Source organism: Mesoplodon densirostris, chromosome 11 (genome assembly GCF_025265405.1).
Source record: "Mesoplodon densirostris isolate mMesDen1 chromosome 11, mMesDen1 primary haplotype, whole genome shotgun sequence".
NCBI classification, from domain to species: domain Eukaryota; kingdom Metazoa; phylum Chordata; class Mammalia; order Artiodactyla; family Ziphiidae; genus Mesoplodon; species Mesoplodon densirostris.
The window spans coordinates 43,942,901-43,955,233 of NC_082671.1; the positions used below are offsets into that span (position 1 = coordinate 43,942,901).

Below are 12,333 nucleotides of genomic sequence, written 5' to 3' on the forward strand. Positions count from 1 at the left end.
GGAGGCGCATTCGCCTCCCCTACTTGGTGTATTGAGACTACTTTTCACAAGGGAATTACGCCCCCCCCCCCCCGCAGGTAAAATAACAGAAAGCATGAGACAGAAGTGTCACAAAATAACAATACAAGACACGTGGTAACACTTCATGTTTATTTCCAATGTACTTTCATATTCATTATCCATTTATGACTCATGACAAACTTGTGAGGTAGTTGGGTGGGTTCAGAAGTTTGGCCAAGGTCACATAGGGAGGAGGAGTAAATATTTGTTGAAGGAACAAAAATATTTGATGAACACCAACTGTGTGCCAGGAACCACAGCCCTGCCCTCCAAGGTAATCTAATGGTGAGAAAATAGGGAGCAGACAAATGATCACACAAGACAAGGTAAGCCTCACAAGACGAACAGTTAGTTAAAGCGTCTCAAGGGAGAAAGAAATCATATTCAAACAGGAGCCTCAGGAAAAGCTTTTTTCAGGAGAGAAGCTAAGAATAATGAAGATTTTGAGAGGTAGAAATAGCCCTTCCAGGCAGGGAATCATCAAAAAGAATGAAGGAAGAAGCCAGGGAATCTTGGTGTGGATTTAGGGAACAAAGAGTAGACCTTTTGTAATTTGGCCAGAGGTTGCCATACATGTAGGAAACCAGTAGGAAATGAAGTAGCAGGATAATTTGGGATCACACGGGACACACTGAGTACCAAGCAGAAGAGCTTATTCTTGCTTCTGTTGGGCAGCAGCAGAAGCTAATCAGAGCTGATTTTGGAAGATCACCAGAGTTTACAAAATGGTTTGAAGGGGAGTGAATGGAGGCCAGGAGGCCCCAGGAGGTGATGTGTGGCCCAAGGAGTAAGTCAGGAGAGCCCCCATCAGAGGCCCCACAGTGGGAGGAGAAAAGACGTGAAGGCAAAACACATTAGAAAGGAAGGACTGATAGGGACTGGAAACCTAAAGAAAAATCAAAGAGAACCTGGTACTTAGTGATCAGGGCTCCAACTCCAAAAAGAGTGAAGGAGCTATGGTCCAAAGGACAGCTCTGCTGCCTATCCCCAACTTCAGGGCTGGGAGGACTTGACCCAGTTAGAGTCATGGTTCCACCAGACTATCTCTTGAAGCAAGAAGTGGGTGGTCGGAGTTTTCTTACTTCCCAGCCCCCCAGTAAAAGCCCGAGTTCTCTGGATGCAGAAGAGATCTTTAATGCTTATTTATTTTCCTTTTTAAAAAATTCCAGTAGAATCTGGAAAAAAAATCCATTCTGTATAAAAAGACAACAGCAGCAAGGGCTTCCCTGGTGGCGCAGTGGTTGAGAGTCCGCCTGCCGATGCAGGGGACACGGGTTCGTGCCCCGGTCTGGGAAGATCCCACATGCCGCGGAGCGGCTGGGCCCGTGAGCCATGGCCACTAAGCCTGCACATCCGGAGCCTGTGCTCCGCAACGGGAGAGGCCACAACAGTGAGAGGCCCGCGTACCGCAAAAAAAAAAAAAAAAGACAACAGCAGGACTAGATGGGATCATGACTGTCTCTCTGCAGCCACTGTTCACACATCCCACTTACCTCCCCTTCCCCTAAAATCCTCGATACCCTCCCATCTTCCTCTGCTGAGAACAGGAACTGGGAATTTCCTTTGCACTCTAGCCCAGTACAGCTAGGGCTCTAGTATTCCTAGCACATAGCACCTCCCTGCACCTGCCCAAGAGTATCTCAGGAAACAAAAAGGGAAGGAGGAAAGACAGCGGCAAGGGAAATCCATCGTTTTTGGTCCTTATGTTTACGCCTTGGACATATGGCAGTTCCTTCATTAGAACAAGGTGTTCAGAGGCGCAGAAGGATGACATCAAGCAGGTCTTGGTCCCCTGTGCCTGGCCCTATAGATGTTAACATTCTCATTCTCATCCCGCTTGGCCAGCTCCAGTTGGAAATGCTGGGGCAGGAGGTGCTGAAAGAAGCTCTCTGTCCCGTGCTCCTCTCTCATCTTGGAAGCCAGATAGATGGTGCCATGGGGCCCGCACAGGTGTTGGAGGGTCCCCAGCAGCAGTGGGAAGGTGGGCTCCAGATACACGATATCAGCCCCCAGCACCAGGTCATAGTCTCCAGGGAAGACATGCTGGTCAATCCCCCAGGACAAGGCGCGGACCTGGGCCCGGCCTCCAGCTGGCACATTGGCCTGGACGTTGCCCTGGATCTGTTCTAGGACCAGGGGCAGGTCAGTGATGGTAACATCCCCCCCTGAGAGAGAGGAAGGAGGAGAAATGCAAGTCAGAGGGACCAACCAAGGGGTTTCAGCTCCTGCTCAGAAGGTCCAGGGACCTCAGGGCTTAGAGGATAATGTTTGGACAGCCCAAAGTCCACACTTTGAGTTTTGTTGCCCTAACCTCAACCTCATCCACAGCCATCTCATTACTCTACATTCTACAACATCAACATTCTCTCTAAGCTAATCTTCAACCTCTCTGCCCAACACACGACAATTAGATGTCAGCAGAAGCCTGGGCAGGACTAAGCTGGAGGTGGGCTGCACACCCACCCCCTACTGACACAAACCAGCCCTCATGGATCTGGAAAGCTTCCCAGAAGACATGACCTCAGCAAGGCTTAAAGGACAAGGAGGAGTTAGTCAAGTGGAGCTTCCCAAGCAGGGATCAGAGAGTACAAAGGCCTGGTTGGGAGAGAGCACAGTGTATTCAAGGAAGGCTGGATCTCAGAGGATATGGAAGGGAAGAGAAAAGTGTCAAGGCATGAGAGTACAGAGAAAAATGATTATGACATGCTAAGGAGATTCAGGCTTGATCCTGAGAGCAATAGGTTTTAAGGGCAGAAGCAGAGGGTGAAGATGATTAGATTAGGACTTCAGAAAGCTTCGTTCATGCAGTAAATATATTTATTGAGCATCTACTAAGTTCTGGGGGTACAGGCGTTAGTAAAACAAAACCTTGGCCTTCCTTGAGTTCTGTTACAGAGGTAGAGACAAATGAGGTAATGCAAAACTATTTAATCACGATCATGGTGATTATTACAGAAAGAGAAAATACTCAGAATTCATTCATTAATATTCATTATGTGCCTATATGCCAGGTGCTGAGAATACAGCAGTGAACCAATCAGACAAAATCCCTCTGCTCCTGGGGCTTACAGTCTAGTGGCAAGAGACCTACAACAACAAACAAAATGAAACAAACAAAACACACTGTAAGTCAGATGGTAATAAATGCTGTGCTGAAGCATTAAGCAGGGAAGGAGGATAAGAACTGCTTGAGGGATAGGGCAGGAATGTCATTTTAAATTGGGTAGTTGGGCTCCCCTGGTGGTGCAGTGGTTGAGAGTCCACCTGCCGATGCAGGGGACACGGGTTCGTGCCCCGGTCCGGGAGGATCCCACATGCCGCGGAGCGGCTGGGCCTGTGAGCCATGGCCGCTGAGCCTGCGTGTCCGGAGCCTGTGCTCCGCAACGGGAGAGGCCACAGCAGTGAGAGGCCCGCGTACTGAAAAAAAAAAAAAAAAAAAAAAAGAATTGGGTAGTTAGGGAAAGCCTCATGGAGCAGATTATGTTTGAGTAAAGACCTGAAGGAAGTGATGGAGCAAACTCTGTGGGTCTCTCAGGTTAAGATGTACCAAATGAGGGACTCGCAAGTGTAAAGACCGTGAGGCAGGAGTGTGCCTGGCAAGTCTAAGGACCAGCAGGAAAGCCAGTAGCTAGAGCAGATTAAGTGAGAGAAATAATAGTAGGGGCCCAACTCTAGGCAGGGTAGCAATGTCTAGGAAATTGGTCAGATCCTGAATATATTTTGAAGGTAGAGTCAAGAGGGTTTGCTGACAGATTAGATATGAAACATTGGGAGCGGGGGGTTGAGGATGGCTCCAAGATATTTGGCCTGACCAACCAGAAGACTAAGTTGTCATTTATTTAGGTGAGGAAGGCTGCAGGAGGAACAGGTATGGACAGGAAGATCATGAGTGCATTTCTGGGCACATTAAGCTTGAGATGTACATCAGACAACCACAGGACGATATCAAGTAGGTAGCTGATTTTACAAACAAATCTGGAGATATAAATGGGAGAGTCATAGAGTCATCAGCATGGAAAGGGCATTTAAAGCCACATGGTGATGGAACTGCTTGGGAGTGAGTGTAGACAGAAAAGGGGACGGGTCAGAGGACACCTCCTGAACCCTGGCGTGCTCAGACTCTCAGTTGTGAAGAACAACAGGAACCAACAAAGGAGAATGGAACAGATGCCAGTGAGGTGGGTAGAACCCAGAAGTGTGGTGCCCTGAAAGCCAAAGGAAGTGTCTTCCAAAGAGGAGGGAGAGACACACACTGCCAAGTCCAGTAAGGTGGGCTCATAACTGACTCTTGTACTTAACAACATGGAGTCAGAAGGGAAGCTCACAACCTTTCTGGAGCAACTGGAGTGGGGGGGGTGGGCAGGCTGGGTTGGGGAGAGGGGTAGAATCGAGAATGGAATTGAGGAAACAATAGGAAGAGAGGAATGACAATGAGCATTAACTCTTTTGAGTTTTGTCATAAAGCAGAGCAGAGAAATGGAGTGGTAACTGGAGGGATGTGTAGGATCAAGAGTTTTCTCTGATAGGAGACATTACAGCATATGTATGTGCATAATACACACAAACACACAGATGGAATGATCCAGAGAGAAGGGAAAATGGATAATGCAGGAGAGGTGGGGGAGCAGGGTGTTTGCAGGAACAATGTCTTTAGGTAGATGAGAAGGTTTGGGGTCTCATGACACACACTTGACCTTAACTAGGAGCACAGCACGTCTGCTATGGTAACAGGAGAGAAGGCAGTGCAGACAGACACAGACATAGCTGGGGAAGAGACGCTGTGATAAGAACATGTGGATATTTGCTATGAGAAAACAGAAGTGATCAGAAGAGCTAGGAAACAAAGTCATCAGCTGAGGAGACATTTGGAAGTTTGAAGGGCAAAACGATAAGAAACAAGATGTTTAGGAGAGCAGAAGAATAAGTGGGTGAGGGCAGGGTAAGAGGCTAGCTGGGCAGCACTTAAGGACGCATCTGAGGATAGTGACAACAAATTTAAAATGAAACCAGGGACTTCCCTGGCGGTCCAGTGGTTAGGACTCTGTGCTTCCACTGCAGGGGTCACGGGTTGGGGAACTAAGATCTTGCATGCTACGAGGAGCAGCCAAAATAAATAAATAAAATAAAACCAGTCAACATAGTTGTGTATATTATACTAGGAGGGCCTGTGGGTGAGAGTATCCAGGAGGCTTTCCCTTGGTCGTGATGTTTGAGCTGAGTGCTGAAGGAGGTATATGCATTAACCAGGTGGTACAAGGGTTCCAGACATAGAGTGCAGCCAGTGTGAAGGCTCCAAGGAAGGGGACATCAAGATAGGCTTGAGGAACTGATAGGAGGGCACTAGGTAGCACAAGGAGTACAAGAGGGAGAGGAACAGAAAGCGGCTAGAGGGAGACACGGGGCCTTGGAGGCCATGTCAAAGGGGTTAGTTCTATCCTGAAAGCAACAAGAAGCCACTGAAAGATGGGGAAGAGATGCCAAAAGATCACTGCCAGCCGGGTGGAATGGGCAAAGGTCTAGGTGTGGGCAAGGGGTAGAAGCAGGAAGACCATTTTGACTAATTGTAGCCTTCTAGGCAAGTGATGGTGACAAGGACTGGGGAGCCATCAGTATAGATGGAAAAACAGGAGATTCAAGAGATTTTTAGGAGATAAATCTGTCGGACTTGGATAACGGAGTTGGGGGTGAGAAAAAGGGACGTGTCAATTGTGGGTCTAGATTTCCCACTGGGTGGATGGTAATTTGATTCACTGAGATGGGGAAGGCTGAGGGAGAAACAGGTTTGGTGGCGGAAGAGCACAAGATCTAGTTTGGGCAAGCCAAACTTCCCCATAGGGAAGCTCGAAGACACTTGTGAAAATCCAGGGAAAAGATGGCAGTGGCCTGAGCTAGAGGTGGAGGGAAGAGGAATAGAGAACTGGGGAAGTATTAAGTTCATATGACTCAAAGGACTCACTGATTGCCAGGATGAGAGGGGAGAGGGCAACAGATGAGAATGACACCCAGATTTCTGACTTGGCAGCAGAATAGGGAGCAAAAGAAGGAGAAGCCAGTCTGGGAGCAAGGGAAAGATGTTTCCATCCATATTACACCCATTTTTCTCCCATTTTGGCATAGCTGCCCACTTCTCATCCACCCATTCCTTCATGGAAAGCTGCTGTTGACACTCCCTCGGTTCTGTCTGAGCCTGTATGTTCATACTCCTCATCGGACAGAGCTTCTCCCTGATGGGTTCCCAGAGAGTCAAGGGAGACACGACCAGAGCATGTCCACTGGCTCTGCACATACCTCGCCATAGTTCTCATCCAGCAACATCTTCCCCCATCTTCACCACTAGACCATAAACTCCTTGGGGTGAGGAAATCTGTCTTACTCATTGTTGTATCCCAGTACCTAGCATGATTCTTGGCACATAGGGGACTCCAAATACATGTTGGTTGGATGAATAGAAGAAAGAATGCTTGCCTCTGGGAAGACTTCCCTGAATGTGTTTTGTGTTATGTCCCTATGAACAAGGACATGTTAATTTGCATTCCTAGGGAGATGACATCATAAGTGTTTTTAAAGGAATGTTTTCGGTGTGAAGTTTTGCCTGCCCATTAGATTATAAACTAAGGAACCGTTTCCTTTGTAGTTTTTGGTTCTTGACAAAAATGGAGCAAAATTTTCCTTACCTTTTCCTTTCCCAAGTCTGCAGTGCCTAATTCCTACCCCACTTCCCACAAAATACACTCTAACCCTCAGAAACTCATAAGCTTGTTCCTCCCAAGCAATGAAAACCTAAAGAATCAAAAATATATTCACAATGAAGTCATAAAGTACTCATGAGGTTTAATACCTGCAGATTGCTCCCCCTACAGGATACACCCATATATGCATTTTGACAGAAGACCATATATAAAGCAAAGGAGATTTTTCCTTGTAAATATCCGTGAAATCACAAAGAGCAAAAAGGTAGGAAAAACTCCTTCTACTAAGGCCTGCCCGATTGTTATTCCTTGCCTCCAAATCAACCACCTTGGGTGCTTTGACAGCCAATCAGCGCTGTCTGGCACACAGGAGCAAGTAGGGGCACACACACAAAGAAAGTTTGTTAGAAAGAAGGGACTAGGCTGGTTCCAAACCACTCCCCTCTCCCAAGAATATAGGAAGTGACAAATTCTCCACATCCCCGTCCTCCCCCCACCCCCTCCCACCGCAAAGCTCACGCACCCTGCAGCGCTGCCAAGATACCCACGATGCCCGTCCCAGCGCCCAGCTCGATCACTTTCTTGCCTCGGAAATCCACATTCTGACTCTCGAAATAGTTGCACAGGCTTAGAGCCTATGGGAGAAAAGAGAGAAAAGATACGACTGTAGCGGGGATTGGCTCCATATGGGAAAGCGAGAGTCCGGGGTCTGACCTTCCGCGGACCCTAGCCCAGAGCCGCTCACTCCTCACCGCGTCCCACACGTGCGCTGCCACTCCGAGGCGGGACCCAAAGTTCTCCGTGATGCTCAGCACGTGCCCACAGAAGTAGAACCGGCTCTTCTCCGAGTAAGAGTCGGCGAAGAGTCTGACCTCCCGTGGGAACACGGATTCGGGCTCTGATTCAGGACCTGGGCGGGGGTCCGCCATCTGGCCGCGAGAGTGCCCGGTCACCGGCCAGCGCTGGGATCCCGGATCTGAAGCGGCGTGGGGGTTGAGGACAGCGGGCCGTCTCGGCTGCCCAGTGGCACCGAGCCCCGCCTCCCCGAGTTTGCCTTCCTTCCTCCAGTTTGACTTCCTGGAGGTGGAATGAGGAGCTGCCTCCCTAGCTCCGGTCCCCAGCGCACACACGATGGGACTCACGCCGGACCACGGGGGTCAGACCCGGTCGACTGCTCGGAGAGCGGGAGAAGGGGAGAGGAGGGAGGATTAATTCACCGTAGCAAGCGGGGTCCCTGGACCCCTCTCACCTGCGGGGTGCACGGGGGCCTGCAACCGGGGTGGTAGCCCAGACCAAACAGAAACAGGCTAAGGAAAGAGGCTGGGTGCGGGTCTGGCCTTGCCAGCCCAGTTAAAGACCAGCGGCCCGGAGGTGCCCTCCCGCGCGGCCCCTCTGCGTTCCTCCCTGCCCAGCCCAGCAGAATTCACCCCTGGAGCTTTAAGGGGTGGGCTCTGCCCACTACGTGCCTTTGTGCGTCATTCTCGTGCGCCCTGAGCCTCGGTCTCCACGTGGGTTCGGTGGATAAACCCGGGCTGGGGATCATGGCGGGAACCGAGACTGGGGACGCCGCAGCAGGAGCCGAGGCCCCTCAGCCTCAGAAGCGCTACTATCGGCAGCGGGCTCACTCCAACCCCATGGCGGACCATACGCTGCGCTAGTGAGTGAGCAGGGCTGGGGCGAGCGGAGGAGGGAGAGGAGGGCAGAATTCTCAGAGTAGCCGGGAAAAGCGATTGTGCTGCGACGGTTGGAGGGTTTAGGGTAGGCTCGGGAGGATCAGCTGGGTGACGTCAGTTTGCGGAGGGTGGGTCGGGGAGATTGGGCAGAGGGCGGAATTGGCGGGTTGGGAGGGGGCGTGGCGTTCTGGCCTAAGGCTGGGTAAGGTTGCACGTCTGGGAAGAGAAAGAAATTGTTACTGAGACGAGAGTAATGGAGGCCGAATGTCGTTTCCATCTTTCAGTTTCATCTGTGGGATTTTAAAAAAGACAAACTTGGGGGGAGGGATTAATTGGGAGATTAGGATTGACATATACACTACTATATATATAAAGTAGGTAACTAATAAGAACCTACTGTGTAGCACAGGGAACTCTACTCAATACTCTGTAATGACCTATATGGGGAAAGAATCTAAAAAAGAGTGGATATATGTATATGTATAACTGATTCACTTTGCTGTACAGCAGAAACTTACACAACATTGTAAATCAACTATACTCCAATAAAAGTTAATTTTAAAAGAAGACAAACTTATATACAATCCTGCCCACACCTTACTCCGTCCTCTTCCCGCAGAGAACTTCAACAAAGCAAAGTCCCTATGCCTTAGGAAGCCAGTCTCTGGGACAAGGGGAACTTGAGCCCCAGAAAGGAGAGCTGCCCAGCCAGAGTCACATCAACCCTGGAAATGGAGACAGGCAGATCAGCAATAATGGGCCTCTTGATAGGCCTATGATTCACACTGGAAGGTTAAGGGTGGTTTCCATTGTGCTTCCTAGAGGCCAAAGGGCCCGCTCTTACACCCTCCTCTCATCCATCTCCCACCCTCACCCATCCACCCACACACACAGTACTGCTTCTGCAATGGTATGACCAACCTTCTCATGTTTCTCACGTCTTCTCTCCAATAGCCCCGTGAAGCCAGAGGACATGGATTGGTCTGAGCTATACCCAGAGTTCTTTGCTCCACTGACTCAAAATCAGAGCCACGATGACCCAAAGGATAAGAAAGAAAAGACAGCTGAAGCCCAAGTGGAGTTTGCAGACATAGGCTGTGGCTATGGGGGCCTGTTAGGTAACACTCTGGCCCTTTCTCTGGGGCAAGGAGAGGCAATGCCTAGATTCTGCCAACTCAGCAGGTTTGGGGCGGGGGCATAGTTGGCCTTTCCCCTTCGGACCAGACATTGGTGCTGTGACATCAGTGTGGAGAGCCTCCACTTTCCCTCCACTCTGGGTCTGTGGCCTTTGCCCTGGAGAAGGGAGGGGGCTGCCTCAAAGCCTCTTAGAAATTGGGTTGTCTGGCCCTGCCCCTGGCCCCAGTCCCTACGTGAGCCATGTCACCTGCCAGGTGCCGGGTCAGTGAGCTGGTCAGCACGAGCGTCAGAGATTAGTTGCTGTGGCCAGTGATCCTGAACTGTCTTTCTCGGGGATTCCACCACCACCCCTCCCCCCCTCCCCCGTCCTCACCAGAACTCATTCCTTCTCTAGGCTCATATTTTCGAATTTCTCTTGTGTTGTCTGGATTGACCCAGCCACACGTGCTGGACTGACTTCTCTGTTTTTAGATCTTCCATAGAAATAACAGTATGACAGAGAGGAAGCGCATGGTACTTGGTGGTGAAAACCATGGTTCAGGTTCGGATTCTACCTCTTCTTAGCTCTGTGACTTCAGGCGTTTCCAACCCTCAGTCTTCTCATCTTTGCAATTTACCACAGAATGTAATGAGGATTAAACGAGACATGTGTGAAAACACTGTGAAGACTTTAAAGCACATGCAAAGATACATGTATTCCCAGGCCCTCCCACTTCCAGTCCTGGTGACTTTTTTTGGGTCTCCCCCAGCCCACTCCTCCAGCACAGAGCCATCCATACAGGTAGCTCTCTTGCCACACTTGTCATTATTGATTTTGGTAATTGCAGATTGAGGCTTCCTTTCCTGTGTTGACTTCTTTGAATACCCTGCAAGTATGAGGTTGATGATTCCATTCCTATTTCTGTGACCAGTGGAACTGTCACCGCTGTTCCCAGACACGCTGATCCTGGGTCTGGAGATCCGGGTGAAAGTCTCAGATTATGTGCAAGACCGGATTCGGGCCCTACGAGCGGCTCCTGGAGGTGGTTTCCAGAACATCGCCTGTCTCCGTAGCAATGCCATGAAACACCTTCCTAACTTCTTCCGCAAGGGCCAGGTGGGGAGGGGCACCCATGGGTTAGGCTGGTAAGCAGGTGGGGCATGGAGGCCAGGCTCTCACAACCCTGATGGTGCACGTCTGTCTCACAGCTGACAAAGATGTTCTTCCTCTTCCCTGACCCACATTTCAAGCGGACAAAGCACAAGTGGCGAATCATCAGTCCCACACTACTGGCAGAATATGCCTACGTGCTGAGAGTTGGGGTGAGTCGAGAGTGGGAGGGAGGATGGGGTCAGGGACCTAATAAGGGACCTTCCACTAAAAATTCAGTGGGGGTGCATTTAGGACTCACCACCACCCCCATGATCCTGCTGCTCAGTTGCATGCAGCCCCCTATCTAGGGTGACTTTGCCTGTGCAGGGGCTGGTATATACCATAACTGATGTGCTGGAGCTACATGACTGGATGTGCACCCATTTTGAAGGGCACCCCCTGTTTGAGCGCGTGCCTCTGGAGGAGCTGGTAAGTAGGGGGCCTAAGGGAAATTGCAAAGATTTCTGGAAAGGTCCTTTCCAGAGTGGTTCTGTATTCTTTGAACCTAGCTTGATGCCAGGAGGATGGGATGGGTGTCTGGGGACCAGGGCAAGGACTGATTGAACCCTTCCTTCTCCCAGAGTGAAGATCCCATTGTGGGACATCTGGGCACCTCGACCGAGGAGGGAAAGAAAGTTCTACGCAACGGAGGAAAGAATTTCCCAGCCATCTTCCGAAGAATACAGGATCCCACCCTCTAGGCAGTGACCCCCCATCCTACCCTTCCTGATCACTGACTTTGCCTTAGTTGGACCCCATCTTCCAGGGACTGGAAAGAAGACTGGGCCCTTGGACCTTCCCAGCTGAGCCTGCTAGGGCTGAGCGGCAACAGTCTCTCAAAGAAGTTGAGGAACTGCCCAGGGCAGAACCCTGGAGTTCATGACCACCCCTGACTCCTCTCACTTTCTTACCCTTCCAGTGGCAGCAGAAAGCAAAAGCAGCTGACTGGGAAGGTCAAAAGACCTTGGGCCAGAAGGGATCTTTGGAAGGGAGTGGAGTCTTGCTCTCCCTTAGCAGTCCCTTCTCCTGGGATTTCTCCTTCTCAGCTGGAGTGAAGAACGCAATTCTCCACTGTCCATCTAAACTGCCTTCTAAGCTCAAATCACCTGCCCACTCGTGTTTACTTTGCCGTTCAGGGGGTAACGTGTATGTGTGCACATCCCATGCTGCTGTTTCTCAGGAAAGGCTAGAGTGTGTATCACTCCTGTCCTCTCCCTGCCTAAGACTTGACCTGGGGAATCTGTGTTCCGTTTATTGTTGCTGTCTCTGGAGATCCTGGGAGGGCGTGGGAGGGTCTCCTTCATGTTGACCTTTACTTTGATCCCAGAACTTCAGAGCTGACTTGCTGACACAGAGCCTGCCAGGGCCGGGGGCGCGGGAGTGAGGAGCAGAGGTGAACTGGGGAGGATTCTGAGGCCAAAAGTGGAAAGGGGCTGCTGACTAGAAAGCCCCACAAAGGGGACTGAGTCAGCTGGAGATTCAGAGCACTCGCTTAGCCCTTGCTCTGTCCAGGAGCCCAGATAAATCTCTCAACTTTTCTAATTTGCAAAAAGTTCCTTCATTTCTGCTCCTCAAGCCCCAAATTACCATGGCAGGAAGGACAGGGCTTGTGGACGGAACCCCCCTTCCCAAGGAATAAAGA

At 50.4% G+C, this 12,333-nt stretch overlaps 2 protein-coding genes across 2 annotated transcripts; one reads left to right on the plus strand and one right to left on the minus strand.

Moving 5' to 3' along the window:
* Positions 1-147: 147 nt before the first annotated feature.
* EEF1AKMT3 (EEF1A lysine methyltransferase 3) lies at positions 148-8,462 on the minus strand. Its single transcript, XM_060111690.1, has 3 exons — positions 7,502-8,462; positions 7,273-7,384; positions 148-2,225 (listed from the first exon to the last, which is right to left on the minus strand). Exons 1-3 carry the CDS (start codon positions 7,676-7,678, stop codon positions 1,834-1,836), a joined length of 681 nt encoding a protein of 226 aa, XP_059967673.1. The 5' UTR covers positions 7,679-8,462; the 3' UTR covers positions 148-1,833.
* On the plus strand, positions 8,053-11,793 carry METTL1 (methyltransferase 1, tRNA methylguanosine). The gene is made up of 6 exons (XM_060111691.1): positions 8,053-8,406; positions 9,377-9,540; positions 10,471-10,655; positions 10,748-10,861; positions 11,019-11,120; positions 11,273-11,793. The coding sequence occupies exons 1-6, from the start codon at positions 8,291-8,293 to the stop codon at positions 11,390-11,392; spliced, it is 801 nt and encodes a 266-aa protein (XP_059967674.1). The 5' UTR covers positions 8,053-8,290; the 3' UTR covers positions 11,393-11,793.
* Positions 11,794-12,333: the final 540 nt, after the last annotated feature.